Source organism: Chiloscyllium plagiosum, unplaced genomic scaffold, assembly GCF_037043375.1.
Source record: "Chiloscyllium plagiosum isolate Xiang-an unplaced genomic scaffold, Cpla_swu_hap1 HiC_scaffold_34, whole genome shotgun sequence".
Lineage (NCBI taxonomy): Eukaryota > Metazoa > Chordata > Chondrichthyes > Orectolobiformes > Hemiscylliidae > Chiloscyllium > Chiloscyllium plagiosum.
The window spans coordinates 41,897,658-41,921,682 of NW_028270172.1; the positions used below are offsets into that span (position 1 = coordinate 41,897,658).

At 41.6% G+C, this 24,025-nt stretch overlaps 1 protein-coding gene across 1 annotated transcript in view; it reads right to left on the reverse strand.

Annotated features, from left to right (window-relative positions):
* LOC122564360 (N-acetyllactosaminide beta-1,6-N-acetylglucosaminyl-transferase-like) overlaps window positions 1-19,062 on the reverse strand; it is a 58,383-nt gene extending 39,321 nt beyond the window's left edge. The window contains exon 1 of the mRNA XM_043719116.2: window positions 17,324-19,062. Coding sequence (XP_043575051.2) covers window positions 17,324-18,287 — 964 coding nt within the window. The 5' untranslated portion in view covers window positions 18,288-19,062. The remainder of the gene's footprint in view (window positions 1-17,323) is intronic.
* Window positions 19,063-24,025: the final 4,963 nt, after the last annotated feature.

Sequence of the window (24,025 nt, forward strand, 5' to 3'; positions counted from 1 at the left end):
CTCCTTCCTGACCTATCACCTTCATCCCCACCCCCACTCACCTACTGTACTCTATGCTACTTTCTCTCCACCCCCACCCTCCTCTCATTTATCTCTCCACCCTTCTAGCACTCTGCCTGTATTCCTGAAGGGCTTTTGCCCAAAACGTTGATTTTACTGTTCCTTGGATGCTGCCTGAACTGCTGTGCTTTTCCAGCACCACTAATCTGGAATCTGACTTCCAGCATCTGCAGTCATGGTTTACCTTGACTAGGTAAAAACAAAGGCAAATGTGAGGCTATGTTCTTTGGAAACATGACCAACTGATCAGTTATCCCCTTCACTGTCAGGGCAGATTATCTGAAGGTGTTGGGAATAAACTTGGAGGGTCCAGAGTGTGCACCAAAACATAAATGGAGGAGTGCATCACCATGATGAGTCAGAAACTGGACAGATGGGAGCACTGAGCTTATGGGAAGGAAGTACCCAATGCTGCTTTCATCCTGATGGCCACCTTTGTGTGCAGCTGCAGCAAGCTGTGTGCAGTCTCTTGGTCTGCAAACACCAAGTATCACTATAAGATTCTATCTGTCCCCAGTGTTATATGAAGGATGGACCAGGCCTAGCTGCTGTGGAATACTGCAAGTTGTTAGACTATTTCATACATGCAATCTGTCCTTTGTGGAAAAATTTGCAAAGGAGAAACAAGTCCATCAGGCAATGCTCATTGCATAACATTCAAAACTCTGCAGAAAAAGGAAGTGGTGGATCCTGTTGGAAGATTCCTCAGCAGACTGTCAAAATCATTTGGCAAAATGCATCATCAGAATTTTCCAACAAGCACCAAGACATCACTTGGCCGTGGTGAGAAGGGCATTGCCAGTCAAATCCTTCATACACATTTGGTTTCGCTGCAGCACCACATGGTGCCCTTGAACTAGCTGCATTGGAAAAGAGACTTTCACATATCTTCTTCTGGAATGTGCCTTTACAACGAGGTCTGAAGAGAGATACAGTTGTTTTGTGCCCAGGTTACTCCTAAGGATCTCAGTGATGGAGCACTATGGTCTATGGTCCATTCCCCACAGCGCACACTAAAGACAAACAAATAACCAACAACTGCACCTGGAGGACTATCAACTCTGTAAAAGATACTCGGCCTGTCTGAAATTTTGTCTTCCAGAGTAAAGGGTTGACCTCAACCAAGTGCTGCAGACTTGGCACATTCCAAGCTGAGCAACAGAGCGATTGGGGCAGCTGCTGTCAAGGTGTAGTGGTGGCAATCCCTGTCGAGGTCTTTCTGCCAAAGTTTAGCGAGGGTCCCTTTAGTTGTCAGACCCTCTTGCTGCCTCAAAAAGGAACAAATAGTTTCTTGCATAAGTCAGAAATGTTTTTTTTTCCCTCAGCAAACTCTAGAGAAACTGAGAAATGTTAAAATTTCAATGTTTTTGTTTCTCTATACAACTACCAAGATGATTTAGAACCTATGTACCTATGGATGATTTATAAGTATATTATATTTTGAAAAAAAGAAAGCAGCTGGTTGAGTTTACAGTCAGGTGAGATTTTTACTCCTTTAGTTTGTAAGATCACAGAGAAGGGCTCGGGAGCAATTAACTGCCTTTAAACATCAGGAGCAATGCAAGGGTTTATTTAGAGGGGAAAGTCAAATGATAGCTTATGCCAAGATGTGCTGCTCCTGCTCTTACGAGAGATGGGTATACTTGTAGTGTCCAGTACCAGATAAGTGAAGGAAGCATCTCCAGCAACAGCTCCTGAAACAGAGTTTTGGAGCTGGAGTAGTGACAGAACACAATAGCATCCACTCGGCTGAGAGGATTATAGCTGGTGTTCATTCCACAGGCAAGGAGGGAATGGGTTTTCTTTAAAAAGGAAGAGGTCCCAGAAGTAGAAGGTGGGGACTTGGGAAGCAAGTTAAAAGTAGGACCTCAAAAACGTAGTGATCTCAGAATTGCTACAGTGACACATGCTAGTCAGAATAGAAATAGCAGGCAAAAGCACATGAGCAGGTGGCTGGAGATATGGTGCTAAGGGCAGGGTTTCAGATATCTGAGGTTTTGGGACCAGTTCCAAGGAAGTGAGGCAATACAAACCAGACAGGTTGCATCCAGGCAAGACTGGAATTGTCGCCCTCGGGTTAGTATTTACTAGTGTAGTTGGGGAGAGTTTAATCTAAAGGGTCGGGGGTTGAGAACTACATGAGGAGACAGAAGCGAGGGTAACAAAGGCAAAAACAAAAAGACAGAATTATGAGAAAAGAAACCTGATAGGCAGAGAATCTAAGGGCTACAATTAAAACAAGTCAGTGTAAAGTAATGCCAATGGATCTACAAAACGTGAAAAAGACTAAGGAAGTGGATTAGTCACAGAGAAACCAGTATGATACGTTTGAGATAAATGAAGACTGGTTGCAGGGTGACCAGAGATAGGGTCTGAACATCCAGGGAGTAAAAGAATAAAAAGGTCGTGGGATAACATTGCTAGTTAAAAAGTCAAAATTAATGCAATAGTGAGGAAGGATATTAGCTCCAGTACAGAGAAACCTTCTGGAGTAGAGCTGAGAAACATGAAGCAGAAAACAATTTCAGTTCCCATTTCCTTTTAAGTAACTTAAAAGGGAACTACAATGGTATGATTAATTATCATATTATGGCCATTCTCTTGCATAGATAATTGTCAATTATTTTATTCTGCTTAGTTCAGGATGGCCTGTTGTCTAGTTGGTTCCCTAATGTATTGATCGAGAAAACATCTCTTACAAATTCCAGGAATTACTCCTCTGTGCTATTGTTACTGATTTGCCCAGTCTACATGTATATTAAAGTCACCCACAATCACAACTGAGCTTTTATTGCTTACATCTTTTAATTCATGTTTAATGCCTTCCCCAATGATACCATTACAGTTTCTCAGCTCTACTCCAGTAGGTTCCTCTATACTGGAGCTAATATCCTTCCTCACTATTGCAGTAATTTCCAAGAATATGCAAACATTTGGTCTTTTTGTGAAAATGTACATAGTATTTTTGGAGATCCTGATGCTTAGCATCTTGGCAATGCTAATATCAAAGTCAACATCCAGCAGTACTCAGTTTTCGCAATGGACAGTTATTTAAAAATAGACTTGTTCAAAAGGATGGGAAACATTGCATGGAAGAACAGATTTCAATCATGTGCATCTATATTTATGATTTAGAAAGTGATTGAAGTTCAATGACATTAACAGAACAAGGAAATAAATGCTATCCTATTGGGTAAAGGCAAGCAGTGTAGGAAGTATGTGTATAAATATACAGGCAAAGTCAGAACCACAACCTCCAATGCTAGTTAAACCGCTCAAGTGAGATTCCATTGGATTTAAAGTCCCCCCCACTTCTGTTGTATAAGTATGTCAATGTGGGATAAAACTAAAATTTTGGACAGGCACTTCTGACAAGTCATTAAGCAGTCTTTTGTCCCCCCTAAAAAATGCCAAATACTTTATTCAGAACTTAAAGCAACATGAGACTTTAAAATTATTTAAATATTATTAAATTGCATTGACCTTGCTATTACAGCATTGGAGATCCTGATTCCTAGAATCTTGGCAAAAAAAAAACACATTTTTGCATTTACACAAAAAGACCAAATGTTTGTATATTCTTGATCCATACTGATGAAGTGTTCTGAAAAATTCGAGACAAGGGTGAATATTTAACATTGATACATCCAAACAGTTGGAAAATAGCCAGTTAAGGCTTTAGTGGATATGATCAACAATGAAGGACAGGAGTTTGTAGCAGCAGTAAAAGATCTGCAAATGGAAGGAGGGTATGCTGAAGGTTTCAGGGAGTAGCCAAGGGAGTGTGATTAGATTGGCAGAGATGGGCAGCCCAGAAAGACCTGGTGCAGTAGGTCTAACTGCAATGAGGAGAAACTGGAGAGCAGATCTTGATTTTCAGACAAGGTGATAACCCAGTCTTCAGACCCAGGCAGAAAAATAACATGACTAATTAATTTAAATCTTAAAGACTGGTCTTAAATCAGTTAGGTTTATTAATTGAGGATATAAAGGGGTAGTATTGCCAAGGACTCCGAAAACATGTAATACATCAACAGGACTGTAAGGATATATCATCTTGGTTCTCTCAGAACCCCACGCAACCTGACAATTGTAAATCTAACACCAAATGGAATAGTTAGGATAGGGGAGCTCAGGTTATTAGTATATGATTATTATTTACCACGGTCACATTTGAAGTAACAGATGATGTTTTGGATTTAATACCAATTCTGTCCTAAAACTTATAGAATGTTAATAACAGTGCTACCTGGGTGGACACAAAATGGCCAGGGAAGTGCAACTGGGGGTTAAGAGATCAGAAATATGCCAGAGAATTTAAAAAAAAACAAGTCTTGAAACACTTCTGGTAATCTGGATGTGTGACTAATGTAGATTTCTGCATCCAGGTGGATCACTCCTTTACAATTGGAAATTTCCATCTACTTGGAAAGTCAGTAGGGTAATAAAGTTTTCCACAGACCACACTCTTAGCAAAATGGTTTAATTAGCCACATCAACAGCCACACATAGATCATCACAAAAAAGGTACATAGTGACCTCAAAAGTACTTGTGCTACAATGGGAAAGTGAAGCAGCAGCAAGAAATCACTGATGGCATTGGCTACTGGAGAATGAATAACTTGGCTAGGAATTATGAGCAGGGAACCACAACAGCTCCTGGAGTTATTCTGCTATTTATTTGTGTTGCTATCAGAGGATGATAGTTTAGAATTCCTCTCAATATCCAAAAGATTGCCTATCTGAAGCAACAGGAGCAGTTCTCAAAACGTATTACGGCTTCATTGGGCTTTGCCAATGCCTACAGGGGGAATTGAAATGGGAACATAAGCAAGGTTTGGAAACATTTCCGACACAAGCTGCTAAAACTAGTTAAGACCAGATCTGTTCTGAGGAAGGGCCACTTGACCAGAAACATTAACTGATTTCTCTCCACAGATGCTGCCAGACCTGCTGAACTTTTCCAGCAATTTCTGTTTTTAAGACCAGTAGGTTATCACTATCTGGATGGCAAAAGAGAGGTTAAATGATTACATGAATATAGCCAGAACCTTAAGTAGTGATATAATGATTCAGGTCAAGTAAATTATGATGGAGTAGTATATTAGAGTAGTGTGAGTAGAACCATGTGATTAGTTAATGGTACCAACCCTGGAATGTTTGGAAATTATTTCTCCACAACCCTCAGTGGGATGGTTGTGTTTTCCTTGTACATGCTTGCACAAAGGAATTGTGTTTTGTCTAATTAGATTGTGGAAGAGAGAAAGCAGTTTTTTGTTTCACTATTGGAAAGAAAATCACTATACTTAACTAGTTAATCCTTAAACCCCTTCAGACAGACAGACCAGACCAGACACTCGCCACTTGTTCAAAATCTAAACTCTTAAAATAAAGATGGAATATAAAACCTTATTTCCCTGAGAGGTGTTGCTGGACAAAGAGACTTAAGGATGCAAGTCCATAGCTCATTAAAAGTGGAGCTGCAGGTAGACAGGTGGCAAAAGTGTGGCACGCTTGTCTTTATTGGTCAATACATTGGAGTACAGGAGTTGAGATGTCATGTTGCAACTGTACAGGAAACTGGTGAAGCCACTTTTAGAATACTGGTCTCCCTAATATAGGGAAGATGTTAAAATTGAAGAGAGTTCAGAAAAGATTTACAAGGGATGATGCCAGGATTGGAGGATTTGAGCTAATATGGAGAGGTTGAATATGCTGGGGCCTTTTCCCCCCACTGGCTGAGGGGTGAGCTTTGTTACGAAATCCAAAGCGTGTACGGTCCCTTTAAGAGAGGGCATTTTTCCAACAGAGCGATTTCATACAGCACGTGTGTGAGATTTGCTGTCAGTCTGAGAAAGTGAGGACTGCAGATGCTGGAGATCAGCGCGAGAGTGTGGCGCTGGAAAAGTGCAGCTGGTCAGACAGCATCCGAGCAGCAGAAGAGTTGACGTTTTGGTTGTTAGCCCTTCATCAGAGAATCACGTTATTCCTGACGAAGAACTCATGCCCAAATCATCGATTCTCCTGCTCCTCGGATGCTGCTTCACCTGCTGTGCTTTTCCAGCGCCACATTCTCTAGTTGACGGTCAGAGTACTAAGAATTGAATGTAATAATTGGCAGTAGGGTTAACATTAGCTTGGGTTGGATTACTATTTTGAAATTAAGAGTTGAATTTAACCAAATCAATTTAAAATATACCCAGGACACCAAAAACCAACTGAATTTAAATTTGATTGAATTGGCAACATTGGACCAATGAGATGACAAGAGTAATGGGATTTATAAAGGAGGGACTTTTGAAAATTGCTCAGAGCTAACTGCCCATCTAATATTAAAGCTCTCAAAAATAAATCTCTAAGGCAGCACCATTTATTTAAAAAGGTACCAAGGCATCTGATAGCTAAAAATAGTCACAGTAAAAATGACGACAGCCCAGGAAGAGACAGCAGATTCGGGGGGGGGAATAAAAGAGAAAAGGACAAAAGGCTGAAGGAAGAAGAGAAGACCATCTGTGTGGACTTAAAGAAATTAAGTGCTAATTTATTATTAATTATTATTATTATTATTATTATTATTATGTGTGTTACTGAAACAGAATACTAATAGATGTGTGATCGGTTAGGGGAAAGTGTGTTTAGTTTGTTAATGCTCATGTTACATAAATGGAGATCAGAGTGGAGAGTGTGGTGCTGGACATGCACAGGTCAGGCAGCATTTAAGGAGCAGGAGAAACGGTGTTTTGGGCATAAGCCTTCCATCAGGAATAATGTGATTTCCTGATGACAGGCTTTCACCTGAAACATGGATTCGCCTGCTCCCCGGACACCGCCACACACACACGTAGTGACTTTGGGAGCTTTACAAAAGGTAAGCAAGGAAAAGCTGCTGGAATTGACAGACAAGTTGGGGTTGGGGTTGCTGAAGACATACATAGTAGCTTGACATTTAAAATGTGCTGGAAAATTCAGAATCTGAGAAAGTGAAACAGCTGGAGTTAGAGGCAAAAAGAAGGAAAAGAAAACAGGAAGCAAAATGGTTTTAATTATATTTAAAAGCAGAGGATATGGAAAGCAAGGGAAGATTCTTAGCTGAGCAAAAAGGCAAAAACAAAGTTTGAACTTCAGAAGTTGTAAAGTAGTCAGGAAAGTCAATTTAAAAAAGGAGATGAAGGGAGAAGATGGGATATATGCAAATACATTAAAACACTACCACATTTCAATGAAAAAAGGTAAAGACTTTATTTCATTTGAAAAATTGGCTTGGCAGATAGATTGGCCAGAGAACTTGTGGGTAATGTTAATTTAGACTAAGCTGGTAGGCAGGACTAGTGAGGTGTTTGCAGCGCTGTCAAGTGAGGGGTCAAGAGATTATGCAGATCTCAAACAGGCTATTTTGAGTGCATATGAATTAGTACCAGAAGTGTATAGACAGCGATTCAGAAACAAAGAAGGAACCAGGTCAGACTTCTGTTGAACTTGAAAGAATTAATCAGTAATTTCGATAGATGGGTGTGGGCCTTAAAAATAGAGAGGCACTCAGATTATTCTGCTGGAGGAGTTTAAAGTCACTTCCAGAGATAAGAATTGTGGATGAACAGGACTTCCAAGACATGAGAAGAGCAGCAAAGATGGCAGATGAACATGCATTGGTACACAAGTTGGAATTTAGCTTCTGACAGGAATTTCATTCCAGGAGGGAGAGAAATTGGAAGAGGAGGAGATCCTCCACGACAAAACAAAAAACTTAGATCACACTGGAAATAATTTAGAGCTGGAAATGTGTTGCTGGAAAAGCACAGCAGGTCAGGCAGCATCCAGGGAACAGGAGAATCGACGTTTCGGGCATAAGCCCTTCTTCAGGAATGAGGAAAGTTTGTCCAGCAGGCTAAGATAAAAGGTAGGGAGGAGGGACTTGGGGGAGGGGCGTCGGAAATGTGATAGGTGGAAAGAGGTCAAGGTGAGGGTGAAAGGTCAGACTTAGGTGGGGGCGGAGAGGTCGGGAAGAAGATTGCAGGTGAGGAAGGCGGTGCTGAATTCGATGGATTTGACTGAGACAGGGTGGGGGGAGGGGAAATGAGGAAACTGGTGAAATCAGAGTTCATCCCTTGTGGTTGGAGGGTTCCTAGGCGGAAGATGAGGCGTTCTTCCTCCAACCGTCGTTTTGTTGTGGTCTGACGATGGAGGAGTCCAAAGACCTGCATATCCTTGGAGTGGGAGGGGGAATTGAAATGTTGAGCTACAGGGTGGTTGGGTTGGTTGGTCCGGGTGTCCCAGAGGTGTTCTCTGAAACGCTCCGCAAGTAGCCGGCCTGTCTCCCCAATATAGAGGAGGCCACATCGGGTGCAGAGGATGCAATAGATGATGCGCAAACTCCACAGTCAGTCGCCTGAGGTGGGAATTGAACCCGGGTCTCTGGCGCTGTAAGGCAGCAGTGCTAACCACTGTGCCACCGTGCCGCCCAGATGACCTAGTGATCTTGAACCATTTATGGCAAGATCACGTGGTACACTTGGCAGAGCTCTTGGAAAGATTATGGAAGACAAAACTGGTTATAAATTTAGCAAAAATTGAATTTGTGAAGGCAGAGGTGATGTTCTTTGGACATAACGTCAGGTGTGGAAGGATGATCCTGAAGAAGTTGAAGCCAAAGGCCATCGAGGAATTTCCATAACCATCCTCAAAAGAGGTGCTTTGACATTTAGAACTGAATGTTTGGTAGAAGCTTCAGCTAACAGATTTGCTGAAAAACACAATTTTGGTGGAAAGAACACTATCAAGAGACATGTGAAAATTTTAAAAAAAGTTATACTGAATACTACACCAGTTTTAGCCACAAACGTAAAACCCTTTAAAGTTGCTATCAACACCAGCAATTGATGCAGGAGATAGTGACATAATTGAAAGGCCAATTGGTTATTTCTCAATACTCAAAGAAAATATTCCACCGTTAAAAATTGTGTATCCCAACCACAACCCTCTTTTTTTGGATAGATTGAAGACAAAAAAAATTAGAGGCTATTTCAATGGAGTCTGATGTTACAGGCTTTTAACTTACAAATTGTACATGTTGCAGGTCAGAAGTGTTATTGCAGATGTACTACCACAGACTTAAAATAACTAGGTATAGATCAGATAGAACTGGTACATAACTGATTGTAACTTTAGATTACTGACATGCCGTCCGTAATAATGGAGCTAAGATTTACAGAGAAAAAAAAAGCCATCCTTCCATTATGATGGTTCGTTTTTTATGGGGGTGGGGGAAGATTAGATTATTTAGTGTGGAAACAGGCCCTTCGGCCCAACAAATTCACACCGAATCTCCGAAGAGCAACCAACCCAGACCCATTCCCCTACACTTACTCCTTCACCTAACACTACGGGCAATTTAGCATGGCCAATTCACCTATGTTATGAAATTGCCAAGGTTAGTGATGTCTCTGATCGTATTTCCGGGGTCCTGGAGGGGGAGGGGGAGGGGGAGCGGGAGCAGCCCAGGGTCACGGTCCACATAGGCACCAACGACATAGGTAGGACGAAAGATGAGGATTTAAGGCAGAAATTCAGGGAGTTAGGGTGGAAGCTTAGAGCTAGGCCAAACAATTGCCATCTCTGGTTTGTTGCCCGTGCCACGTGCTAGCAAGGTGAGGGATAGGGAGAGAGAGTTGAACATGTGGCTACAGGGATGATACAGGAGGGAGGGTTTTGGGTTCTTGGATAATTTGAGTTCTTTCTGGGGTAGGTGGGATCTCTACAAACAGGATGGTCTTCACTTGAACCAGAGTACCACCAATAACCTGGGGGGAATAAAATTTACTAAATGTTCTTCGGGTGAGTTTAAACTAATTCAGCAGGGGGATGAGAACGGATATTGTAGTTAGAGTATACAGGAGGTTGAGTGTAGTGAAGTCAAAATGAAGATTTCAAGATCGCAAGAAAGCACCGGCAAGTAAGAAGTCGGTTTGAAGTGTGGCTACATATACACCAGGAGCATCTGGAATAAGGTGGGCGAACTTGCAGTATGAGTTGGTACCTGGGACTTCGATGTTGTGGCCATTTCAGAGACACTGATAGAGCAGGGACAAGAATGGTTATTCCAGGATTCAGATGTTTCAGTAAGAACAGAGAAAAAAGTCAAAGTGGTGGTGGTGGGGGTGGTAAAGTGGCACTGTTAGTCAAGGACAGTATTACCGTTGCAGAAAGGATGTTTGGGGACTCATCTACTGAGGTAGTATGGGCTGTGATTAGAAAAGGAAAGGCAAGGTTATTCTGTTGTTCTCTATAGGCCTCCAAATAGTTCCAGAGATGTAAAAGAAAGGATAGCAAAAATGATTCTCGATGGGAGTGACAGTGACAGTGGGGTCTTTAACTTTCCAAACATCGACTGGGAATACTACATTTCAAGCACTTTGGATGGGTCAGTTTTGTCCAATGTGTACAGGAGGGTTTCCCGACAGCATGTAGACAAGCCAACAAGGGGTGAGGCCACATTAGATTTGGTACTGGGTAATGAACCCAGCCAGGTGTTAGATTTGGAGGTAGGTGAGCACTTAGGTGATAGTGGCCACAATTCGTTTAATGTTTAGTGATGGAAAGGGACAGGTAAATATTGCAAGGCAAAAGTTATAGCTGGGGGAAAGGCAATTACAATGAGATTAGGCAAGATTTAGGATGTATAGGATGGGGAAGGAAGCTGCAGGGAATGGGCACAGTTGAAATGTGGAGCTTATTCAAAGAACAGCTACTGCGGGTCCTTGATCAGTACGTACTGGTCAGGCAGGGAGGAAGTTGTCGAGTGCAGGAGCTGTGGTTTACTAAGGAAGTTGAATCTCTTGTCAAGAGGAAGAAGGCAGCTTGTGTTAGGATGAGACATGATGGCTCCGTTAAGGCGCTTGAGAGTTACAAGTTAGCCAGGAAAGACCTAAAGGGAGAGCTAAGAGGAGCTAGGAGGGGACATGAGAAGTTGTTGGCAACTAAGATCAAGGAAAACCCTAAGGCTTTCTATAGGTATATCAAGAATAAAAGAATGACTACAGTAAGATTAGGACCAATCAAGCATAGTAATGGGAAGTTGTGCATGGAATCAGAGGAGATAGGGGAAGTGCTAAATGAATACATTTCGTCAGTATTCACATTAAAAGGAAATGTGGTCGAGGAGAATATGGAGATACAGGCTACCGGACTAGATGGGATTGAGGTTCACAAGGAGGAAGTGTTAGCAATTCTGGAAAGTATAAAAATAGATAAGTCCCCTGGACTGGATGGGATTTGTCCTAGGATTCTCTAGGAAGCCAGGGAGGAGATTTCAGAGCCTTTTGCTTTGATCTTTATGTCATCATTGACTACAGGAATAATGACAGAAGACTGGAGGATAACAAAATGTTCTTCCCTTGTTCAAGAGGAGTAGAAGAGACTACCCTGGAAATTATAGACCTGTGAGCCTTCCTTTGGTTGAGGGCAAAAAGCGTTGGAAAGGGTTATAAAAGAGATAGGATTTATAATCTTAACGAAAAAGGTGGTGATTACGGATAGTCAACAATTTCGTGAAGGGTAGGTCATGCCTCATAGACCTTATTGAATTCTTTGAGAAGGTGACCAAACAGGTGGACGAGGATAAAGCAGTTGATGTGCATGTGGATTTCAGTAAGGCGTTTGATAAGGTTCACCATGATAGCCTATTGGACAAAATATGGAGGCATAGGATTGAGGGTGATTTAGCGGTTTGGAACAGAAATTAGCTAGCTGAAAGAAGACAGTGGTGGCAGATAGGAAATATTCATTCTGGCATTCAGTTGCTAGTGGAGTACCACGACTCAAAGAACTCAATAAGGCCTGTGAGGCACGACCGACCCTTCATAAAACCGTATTGATTATCCCTAATCAACTTCTTCCTTTCGAGAAGATTATAAATCCTCTCTCTTATAACCCTTTCCAACACTTTACCCTCAACCGAAGGAAGGCTCACAGGTTTATAGTTTCCAGGGTTGTCTCTACTCCTCCTCTTGAAGAAGGGAAGAAGATTTCTTTAGGATTTTTGGGTCCACTTGTCATTTTTATAAATGACCTGGATGAGGGTATAGAAGGATGGATTAGTAAATTTGCGGATGACACGAAGGTCGATAGAGTTGTGGATAATGACAAAGGATATTGTAGGTTACAGAGACATAGATAAGCTGTAGAGCAAGGCTGAGAGGTGGCAAATGGAGTTTAATGTGGAAAAGTGTGAGGTGATTCACTTTGGAAGGAGCAAAAGGAATGCAGAGTACTGGGCTAATGGGTAGATTCTTGGAAGTGTAGATGAGCAGAGAGAGATCTTGGTGTCCAGGTATATAGATCCTTGAAAGTTGCCACCCAGGTTGATAGGGGTGGCAAGGCATATAGTCTGTTAGCTTTTATTGGTAAAAGTATTGAGTTTCGGAACCATGAGATCACGCTGCAGCTGTACAAAACTCTGGTGCGGCCACATTTGGAGTATTGCATGCAGTTCTGGTCACCGCATTATAGGCAGCTCACATCTTAAAGGCATTATCTGGGCCAACATGACACCAATTGTTAAAATTCACTTGAGAATGCAACTTTAAATGCTCTGCGATTTACATATGAAAGAACTGAAACCAACATGTTCATTCTAAATAATGAAAGACTTAAACAATCCAGGCCTTTTTCAATATATAAATTTCAGTTACACTGCACTATAAACTTTTGCTATAAATTGTGTCTTACAATCTTATACTCCACAACTACCTGAAGGAGCAGTGCTCTGAAAGCTAGTGCTTCCAAATAAAGCTGTTGTGATTTTTAGCAATATAGGAAGGGTGTGGAAGCTTTGGAAAGGGTTCAGAGGAGATTTACTAGGATGTTGCCTGGTATGGAGGCAAGGCGGAGGGATTTGAGGCTGTTTGAGAGGTGACTTAATTGAGACATAAGATAATCAGAGGATTAGATAGGTTGGACAGTGACAGCCTTTTTCCTTGAATGATGATGGCTACCATGAGGGGACAGCTTTAAAATGGAGGGGTGATAGTTATAGGACAGCTGTCAGAGTTAGTTTCTTTACTCAGTAGTAGAGGCATGGAACACACTGCCTGCAACAGTAGTAGACTCGCCAACTTTAAGGGCATTTAAATGGTCATTGCATAGGCACATGGACAAGAATGGAATAGTGCAGGTTAGATGGGCTTTAGATTGTTGCGCTGACCTGTAGGACCATCGAGGGCTGAAGGGCCTGTACTGTACTGTAATGTTCTACGTTCAATTGAATTTAAATTTCATTGTATTGACAACATTGGACCAATGAATGGCAGGAGTAATGGGGTTCATAAAGAAAGGCATTTTAAAAATTGCTCAGAGCTAACTGCCCATCTAACATTAAAAGCTCTCTACTTAAAAAAGGTACTAAGGCATTTGATAGATAAAAATATTCACAGTAAAAATTAAGAGGATGATCCAGGAGAAGACAGCAGCTCCAGGGAAATAAAAAGGGGAATGCTGACTGAAGGAAGAAGAGAAGGCCATCTGTGTGGACTTTAAGAGATTAAAGGGCTAATTTACCATTAATATTAGTGGTGTTACTGGAACAGAATAGTAATAGAATGGTGGTCAGCTAAGGGCTAGTGGTTAGTTCAGGGGAAGTGTGTTCGGTTCAGTGTTCACCGTTAGGGTTAAATAAATTGTTACCTTTTATTTATACAGTAGACATCAGGGATCTTTTTTCTTTCACATGAACAGATTATGAGGCGAGATGATTTTCTCTGAGTGTTTTAGTTTAATTAGCAGAGGGGTTTGACATCTGCATTGTAACACCTTATTTTAAAAAAAACTTATAAAATCACAGGGGGCATGGATAGGGTGAATAGTGAAAGCCTTTCTCTCCAGGATAGGAGACCCTTTGAGAGGTCTTTTGCAAGGTATTCAAGAAGAACCATGTCCACATCTTCCGCCTCTGAAATTTCTTGGCACCTAATCTTTTTGGTTATTCCCTCAATATTTATACAAAACTTTGTGTTATCTTTGCCCATGTTTTAATATCCTGTCTTTGCTTTCCTAATTTCACTTGATACTTTTAATGCTGTGCTTATTCTGCTCTCAGAACCAAGCTTTTTTTAAGTAGATAGATTTTTGATCAACAAGGGAATAAATGTTTATGCAGGTGTGGGGCAGACAGGAAAAGTGAAATGAAGGCCACAAACAGACTAGGTGAGATCTTATTGAAGGAGAGAAATCATTCAAGATTAAACGATCTAGTCCTGGTCCAATTTCTTATGACAAAGCTTTTATACAAAGATTAACTAGGATTTGGAAATGCACTTCCAGCGTATGGTGGACGCAGATCAAGGCAAGACTGAGGAAGACTGAGGAACACCAAAAGAGAAACGATTTTCAGGGCTTGTGATGGAAGGGCATGGAAGTGGGATTAGCTATGATCAGCATAGACACAATAGGCTGGAAGGCCTGCTTTGTGTAACCATTCCATATGTGTTACTCCCAAACACCAAGAGATCAATGTAATCCATCAAGGTAAATGGCCTCCTTGAGTTCTGTAAGTGTTTATGGTTCTGATAGTCTGCCCATTTCAGTTTGAAGCAGAATGGAAAATGTTTATAAAATATACTTTATTTATAGAAAATCTATGCAAGAGGGGTAGGAAAGGAGCCCAACATGAATGGCAGTAATTACAATAATCTAGTGCATGTTTTAATTATTACCCCATACTCTTGTTTGAACCAGAGGTAATCACCTGTAATGGCAGATTGGGATTTATGCTGGGCCACACAGGGACATGTTGTTGAAAACAATTCAGCTCCTGATAGCCCATGATGCCTCATGGATGCCCAGTTTTGAGTTACCAGATTTGTTAAAAAAAAAAGTTTCATTTAGCACAGTAGTAGTGCCACACAACACAGTAGAGGACTTCTCAATGGGAAGAGGGGTTTTCATCTCCACAATGACTAGCGGTAGTCACTCCTACTGAAAGTGTGGTGAGGCAAAACATGGTTAATCAGCAGAAGACTGCTTTGCTCATTTTTGACCAGATGTCATCATGAGACTTCATGGAATCTGAAGCCAATGTTGAGGACTCTACAAGCAACATTCTGCCAACGATACGTCACTGTCACCATCTTTGGTGCTGGCATCAGATGTGTGGTCTGAAAAGGTGTAATTTTGTGCAAACAACAATATCAGGCTTTGCGCAACAGCCTTTCCAGTTTTGGTACAATCTGTCAAATGTTCGCAATGATGTTATTGGGTTAACAGGACTAGGCTTGCTGTTATTATTTCAGGCACCTTGGTGGATGCCAGTGGTCCATCGAGTTTCATTCCTTTCTTTAGGATTTCTGAAGATTTGATCCAACTGAGAGACTTGCAAGACCATTTCAGAGGGCAGTTAAACAATCACATTACTGTGGGTGTGGAATTACATTTAGGACAGATCAGAAGAGGATATTAAAGCAGATAGGCTTTTACAACAAAAAAAATTTCAGTTTTCAGTTTCAGATTTCTTCTGGATTCTACTGAACCGTGTCCCAAAACATTAACTTGGGTTCCAGATTACTATCTAGTAAAATTACCACAATACTACTATGCCTTTTCATTGTTCACCTTGGAATCATGACTCTGGAATTAGAGGGCTTTTTAAAACTCATCCAGAATATATCTAATAGCTGGCAAGTAAATCCAATTACTAACTTGAAAATTTAACCTTACAAAGAGGGTCTTGTGTGAAAGCACCGACTGCGCTTGACTTTTGAGTTAAGAAAACAAATGAGCTCATTGCCAAAGTTCTTGTTCCACCCACTCACTTTCTAAAATATTGTGAACTTGAAGAATGTTAGTACTTAGAATATAATTCTTATTTCTAAATGTTGGCTTCAGTGTCAAGCAATGTCAGAAACAGAGCAAAAGTATTATTTAAGTTGTCAAACATGTATGATGCCCAACCTTACACTCTGCCAGTGTGACCTTTCTCCTCTTTCCACTCCACCCCACCCCAGCTATCCTAGGGTCTTTTGGGAGGAATGAGAATAGAGTTTTACAGACTAGGTCCACACACTCAATCAAACCCAAAATGAAACTGCATGGTCCCATTTTGCATTGCACCCCTAAGCATGCAACAGATGGAGCAAAATAAAAAATGAATTCCATGCATTTATAAAAGGAGCTTAAGAGTTATAAAGAAAAATGTGCTTTTCAGTCTTTGAAATACATTTTGAAGAATAAATGTTATAATACAGGAAACATGGCAGTCAACATGTATACTTCCACAATCAAATAATAATTATCTATGATAATAATCTAGACGTTAAATTGATGGGAGTGATAAAAACTCCCAGGGACACCAGGAAGAATTGTTCTTCTTTGAAAGTATCCCGGCATCTTATGCCCACCTAAGTGTGGATCAGATCTCAGTATTACATCTCACCTCCCACCCAGACACCAAAAGGAAGAGTCAGGACAGCACATCCCCCTCTTAATAGGGCAATGAAGTCAAGACTATATGCTTAAATCTTTGGGCTGGAACTTAAATCCACAATCTTCTGAGTGAGGGGCCACGGTGAGCTATGACTTGGGAAAAACAAAGCTCACTGCCAAATAATTTTTATCAGAGTCAAATTCCAAAGCAGCTTTTATTCATACGTTCTTGCAAGAGTGGGGAACCCAAAGTAGGCACACCGATCTGTGTGTTACATTGCAAGTTATACAGTTAAGTACTCCCCTTTTACTTCATTGGCTTAGCATGTAAAGCATCAAACCTATCAAGTCCTAGCTTCACTCTGCCTGTTTACTTCTCCCTTTCCTCTAATTCTACTGCCCCTCTACCCATGTTTATTTTATGTCTTATTTGGTTATCGGTGTCCATGCAAGCTTCTTGTGTATGTGCTCATTGCCAGTCATGCAGATACTTATGGTTCTAACAGTCAACCACTTCCCTTTTCTGTTAGTTCTTGGCATACAGACCCTCATGATTCCACTGTGCGATTTCTGCAAGAGCAAGATGCAACTGCTTGTGCAAGCATTTATAGTTTTATCAGTTCACCACATCACTTTGCAGTCAGTCCTTAGTATGCACATACCTTCATGATTCAGCCTTGTGCTTTCTGGAACATCTCTATGCACTTTCCACAGGCTGACATTCAGTAAGACTCCATTTTATCAGTTTGGCCTAAAATGGGAGATCCCTGCTTTAACAAGCTTTGAAAGCATAATCGAAGGTACAGTCCCGTTACCACACAGTGGGTATGGAAAATGAAGATATTGTACATACCTGGTATTCTGTTTAGTGTCACCCAGTAGTGTTCATCAGGACTGTAAGTATCTTTAGACCAGTCTAACAAATCCAAAGCGCGTTGGTCCTTAAAAATAAATTTGACGAATTCGATTGTCAAAGCATAGTAGGCAGACCCAAAGTAAATAGTTATGTTGTGTGGAGGTGGGGATTTTTCCTTTTTGGTTTTGGCTACATAGGATCGATTTGGTAACAGCACCTGCCTGAATGCAAATTTGGTGCGGACTTTGGCGTGGTTTGGAGGCAAAACGCCAGGGGTAATGTTGTTGCCTTTAAATGTTTTGAGGTGTCGAATGATCTCCAGGTTGGTTTTGAGAGGATAGTCTTGACCGCACAGGTTGAGGACGTACTTCCAGTTAGTCCGGAGATGTAGGAGATCCATCAGGCACCTGATGTCCGCTTCCAACCGGGACATCCCTCCGTAGATAATGGGCTCCATCCTGGTAGCGAGGAAGACGTTACCGAAACAGCTCTGCAGGCGTTGCACATTCAAGTGGAACTGTGCAGGAGACTTCTCATCCACGTGGATACAGTAGAGGTTGTGAGGTCGGTAAATCGCCTTGAGGAGGCTCTCAAAGGTCTCGAACTCTTTGTGCACCGTCATGATAAAGGCCAGGGGAAAGCTGATCTCCTCGGCAGTCAGCGGGCTCTGGGAATAGTGAAGCTGTGCTTCCAGGTTACTGCAGTAATCCTCGGGCTCTGCAGCGTCCGAGGGCCGGAGGACCGCCGAGGGTTGTTCCTTCCAAAGGAAAAGTTTCTCCCCCCTGAAGAGAGGTTCGCAGACCGACTCCCAATTGGAAAGCTCTCGCTGTGCGAGTCGACCGCGCTTCTTCGATTTATGCGATTTCCTATCGGACTGAATCCGATTAAACCAGTAGGAACTCAAGCCCATTAATAGCACCATCGCCAAGAAACCAATCTGGATCCTCCGCATCACTTGCATTCCTCGGAGTCTCTCTCTTTCGGCTAGCACCTAACTATCCCGAGGGGGGCAACGTCTGGCGAAGGAAGCCCCTTCGTACATCTGCTCTTCCTGCATTTGGACCGACCTGGGTCTGGAAGAGAAACCTCAATAAGCCACACTGGTCCCTCCCAATGAGCCAGCACTAACGCGGTATAGGCAATCTGTATAGAGTCTGCTTACTGCTTTTCAATTCTAACAGTTTAACACTTTCCGCTCAGGATCAATTCGCTGGCGTTATTCTTGAACCCGCTGGACGTAATCAATGTCGCTGAACAAATTTTTAACATCAGACAGCGAGGGGCTGGAAGAAATATAACCTTGACCATACTTGTTTAGTGATGGTTTAATCCATTCAGGCTCAGAAATGAACCACTGACTTCTGATATAAACACCATCCGTGAAATGGTTAATTTGTATTTCACACATTCCAGGCAAAACATCAGCTCGGTTCCTGAACAGGTGCTTTATCTTCTGAGGGACAATGGGTAATAGGAAAACGTTGCTGGTGATGGACGAAAAATTATTATTGTTGATGTGATTTAGGAATAAGGAGGCGTAATGGTTGTTTGAGAGACTCATAAACGGGAATTTCGATTTAGAAACATTAGTAATCACAGGACAGAACAAATGCCCAAATTGAGAATCAGGAAACGCTCGTGGAGGAAAAAAAATCTCCAGTTTTCCATTTCCTGGCAGTCACACGATTTAATGAAATTGATAATTAATCAATAACAAAGCAGGCAGTATAAGAAGAGTTCATCCGGCTCTCTGAAGAAGGGCTTATTCCCGAAACGTCGATTCTCCTACTCCTTGGATACTGCCTGACCTGCTGCGCTTTTCCAGCAACACATTTTTCAGTTGGTGATAGTGTCCCAATATCCAATATCATGTCCCACCTACTCTATTGTCGAATAAGAGCCTGAACAGGTCGGTTGGGGAAAACATAAATACCATATGAGGAAACTCCTCGTGGTAGGAATAAAGGGCGCAGGTTTCCTCCGAAGAGCAAGGCGTTTATCACAATCTACTCACGAAATGTTGAATTTATTTTCAAATCTATCTCGTTTGTATTGGAATACATCAATATTGTCAAGTTCCACCATCTCTTCAAACACCCCCCGCCCCCCCCAATAGAACTTGTTCCAGAAACTGCTCACTAAATCACTGAAGTATTGTTTTTGAATTTTCACTTTCTATTCTGGCTTAGCTGTTCTGGGCAAAGTAAAATAGTCTAGGAAGATAAGAATTTGAAGCAGGATTAGGCTGTTTGGCCCATTGTGCCTGAACTTCTGCCCATTTCGATCATGCATTGGATCTTGCACCTGGAAGCCATTTTCTCCATATTTGTGCTGGAGGTGGGTTTGAACCCAAGAGGTAGCTCCGATTCAAAGGAAGCATAATTAGTAAACAAAAGCAGAAGTGCAGCAAGCAAAAATAAAAGACAGATGAAATTACAAGCAAAAAAAAGGTAAAAATGGAAAATGATGGCAAAAGACTGAATTAGTTACTTTATTTGAATACATTCACAAAAAAGTGGATGATTTAGAGTCATCGAGATTTACATCATGGAAACATATCCTTCAGTCCATGCTGACCAGATATCCCAACCCAATCTAGTCCTACCTGCCAGCACCCGGCCCATATCCCTCCAAACATTTCCTATTCATATACCCATCCAGATGCCTTTTAAATGTTGCAACTGTACCAGCCTCCACCACTTCCTCTGGCAGTTCATTCCATACACGTACCACCCTCTGCGTGAAAAACTTGTCCCTTAGGTCTCTTTTATATCTTTCCCATCTCACCCTAAACCTCTGCCCTCTAGTTCTGGACTCCCCCACCCCAGGGAAGAGACTTTATCTATTTATCTTATCCATGCCCCTCATGATTTTGTAAACCTCTATAAGGTTACCCCTCAGCCTCTGACACTCCAGGGAATACAGACCCAGCATATTCAACCTTTCCCTATAGCTCAAATCCTCCAATCCTGACAACATCCTTGTAAATATTTTCTGAACTCTTTCAAGTTTCACAACATCCTTCCGATAGGAAGGAGACCAGAATTGCACGCAACATTCTAATAGTGGCCTAACCAATGTCCTGTACAGCCGCAACATGACCTCCCGACTCCTGTACTCAATACTCTGATCGATAAAGGAAAGCATAGCAAACACCTTCTTCACTATTTTAACTACCTGCGACTCCACTTTCAAGGAGCTATGAACCTGCAGTGCAAGGTCTCTTTGTTTAGCAACACTCCCTAAGACCTTACCATTAAGTGTATAAGTCCTGCTAAGATTTGCTTTCCCAAAATGCGGCATCTTGTATTTATCTAAATTTAACTCCATCTGCCACTTCTCAGCCCATTGGCCCATCTGATCAAGATCCGCAAGTCACAAAATTGAGGTAAGTGCACTTGATGCATTGCTGTTACAGAGACATGGCCAGCCATGTCTGGAAACTGAATATCTAAGGATATTCTACATTTAAGAGGGATAGAGACAAAGAGAAAGGAGATGAGGCAGTATTTCTAATACAGAATGACATCGTTACATTAGGAAGAGAGGAACTTTAAAGGATTAAGATGTAGAAGCAGTTCGAATGGAGTTATGAAACAGCAAGGAGAAGCAAGTATTATTGGGAATTGGTGAAAATAGCTTATAAAATATTAAATAGTGTTAAGCCTGAAGATTCAGAGTAAAGTTTGGGAGAAGATTTGTAGCTCGGCTGATCGTTGTTGTGGTTCTGTTCACCGAGCTGGGAATTTGTGTTGCAGACATTTCGTCCCCTGTCTAGGTGACATCCTCAGTGTTTGGGAGCCTCCTGTGAAGCGTTTCTGTGATGTTTCCTCCAGCATTTATAGTGATTTGTATCTGCCGCTTCCGGTTGTCAGTTCCAGCTGTCCGCTGCAGTGGCCGGTGTATTGGGTCCAGGTCGATGTGCTTATTGATTGAATCTGTGGATAAGTGCCATGCCTCTAGGAATTCCTTGGCTGCTCTCTGTTTGGCTTGTCCTATAATAGTAGTGTTGTCCCAGTCGAACTTATGTTGTTTGTCATCTGAGTGTGTGGCTACTAAGGATAGCTGGTCATGTCATTTCGTGGCTAGTTGTTGTTCATGGATGCGGATCGTTAGCTGTCTTCCTGTTTGTCCTATGTAGTGTTTTGTGCAGTCCTTGCATGGGATTTTTACACTACATTGGTTTTGCTCATACTGGGTATCGGGTCCTTTGTCCTGGTGAGTTGTTGTCTGAGAGTGGCTGTTGGTTTGTGTGCTGTTATGAGTCCTAGTGGTCGCAGTAGTCTGGCTGTCTGTTCAGAAATGTTTTTGATGTATGGTGGTGTGGCTAGTCCTTTGGGTTGTGGCATGTCCTCGTTCTGTTGTCTTTCCCTTAGGCATCTGTTGATGAAATTGCGTGGGTATCCGTTTTTGGCGAATACATTGTATAGGTGTTCTTCTTCCTCTTTTTGCAGTTCTGGTGTACTGCAGTGTGTTGTGGCCCTTTTGAACAGTGTCTTGATGCAACTTCTTTTGTGTGAGTTAGGGTGGTTGCTTTCGTAGTTTAGGACTTGGTCTGTGTGTGTGTGGCTTTCCTGTATACCTTTGTGGTGAATTCTCCGTTCGGTGTTCTCTGTACCATCACGTCTAGGAATGGGAGTTCGTTGTCCTTTTCTTCCTCTCTAGTGAATCGGATTCCTGTGAGTGTGGCGTTGATGATCCGGTGTGTGTTCTCTATTTCTGTGTTTTTAATGATTACAAAGGTATCATCTACATATCTGACCCAGAGTTTGGGTTGAATTTGCGGTAAGACTGTTTGTTCTAACCTTTGCATTACCGCTTCACTCATCCACAGATTCAATCAATAAGCACATCGACCTGGACCCAATATACCGACCACTGCAGCGGACAGCTGGAACTGACAACCGGAAGCGGCAGGTACAAATCATTATAAATGCCGGAGGAAACATCACAGAAGCGCTTCACAGGAGGCTCCCAAGCACTGAGGATGTCACCGAGACAGGGGACGAAACGTCTGCAACACAAATTCCCAGCTCGGCGAACAGAATCACAATGATTCAGAGCAATTTAGGACCCAGCAAAGGAAAGTCAAGAAATTGATAAGTGAAGGGAATTAATGTTAGCAAGGAACATAAAGGTGCACTGTAAGAGCTAGTGTTATATGTGAAAGGGAAAACAATTAGCAAGGATACGTTTGGTCTGTTACAGATGGAAAACAAGAAAATTTACAGTGAGCAGGGAAATGTGAGAGAAACTAAAGTTTCTTTGCATCTGTCTTCACAGAACAAGGGACAGAAAATCTGCCATAAATACTAGGTGACCAAGTGACCTGTGTAACTGAAGAATGAAAAGAAAATAATATTGTTAAAGAGGTGATAATTGAACAATTAACTGGATTAAGAATTGATAAATCTTCTGCACCAAATGACTTTTATCTTGAAGTATTAAAAGAAGTAGCAATAGAGATAATGGATGCTTGGTGATTATCTTTTGCAATTCTATGGCTTCTCGCAAGGTCCTTCTGACCAGAAGATAGCAAATATAACCACACTACTTAAGAAAGGAGGGAACTTGGAATACGACAGACCTTTTAGCTTGATGTCCTAGAAGGAAAATGTAAGAGTGTGTATATATAAAGAAAGTAATAATTTAATATTTAGAGAAGAATGTCTAAAATAGAGAGAGCCGAAATGAATTAAGGAAAGAAAAATAATGCTTGATTAACTTGCTGGAGTTTTTTGAGGGTGTTATTTGTAGAATAGAAAAAGATAACCCAGTGACTGTGGTGTATTTGGATCTTCAGAAGGCTTATGTCTCCATATAAGAGGTTAATAAGTAAAATTATAGCTCATAGGATTGGAGGTGGGTGGGGGGGGGGGGGGAGGTTGAATGGTATGGGGGAGTGGGATATATTTGTATGGATAGCTTTTTTCTAATGAGGTATTGCAAGGATCAGTGCTAGATTTACAACTATTTATAATCAATGTCAGTGATTTGTGTGTGGGAACCAATTTAATATTTCCAAATTTGCTGGTGTCACCAAACTAGGTAGGAATGTAAGTTGTGACAAGGGTGCATGGAGGCTTCAATAAGATTTAGACAGGTTAATGAATGGCCTAGAATATGGAAGATGGAATATGATAGGAGAAAGTGAGGACTGCAGATGCTGGAGATCAGAGCCTTCCTGATGAAGGGCTTATGCCCGAAACATCGATTCTCCTGCACTTCAGATGCTGCCTGACCTGCTGTGCTTTTCCAGCACCACATTCTCGTGATGGAATATAATGTAAATATACATAAAGTTATTCTCTTTAGTAAGAGTAGAGAAGCAGAAGAAAACTGCTTAAATGATGAGTGATTAGGAAATATGGGTATCCAAAGTGGTCTGGAACCTTATTCATGAGTCATCAAAAACTAGTATGTTGCTGAGGCAAGCAATTACAAAGGCAAACTATCCATTGATGTTCAAATCAAGGCATTTGATTACAGAGTAAGGATGTCTTGCTGCAATTGTAAAGTATGTTGGTGAGACCTCATTTGACAGTATTGTGTACAGTTCTTGTTTCCTTATCTCAGGAAGGATACTTTTGCAATTGAGGCAGTCTAATAGAGGTTCACTAGATTAACCCCTGGATGGTAGGATTTGTTATGAGGAGAATGGATCCAGCATGGAGATTGAGAGTTAATGTCATTCAAACC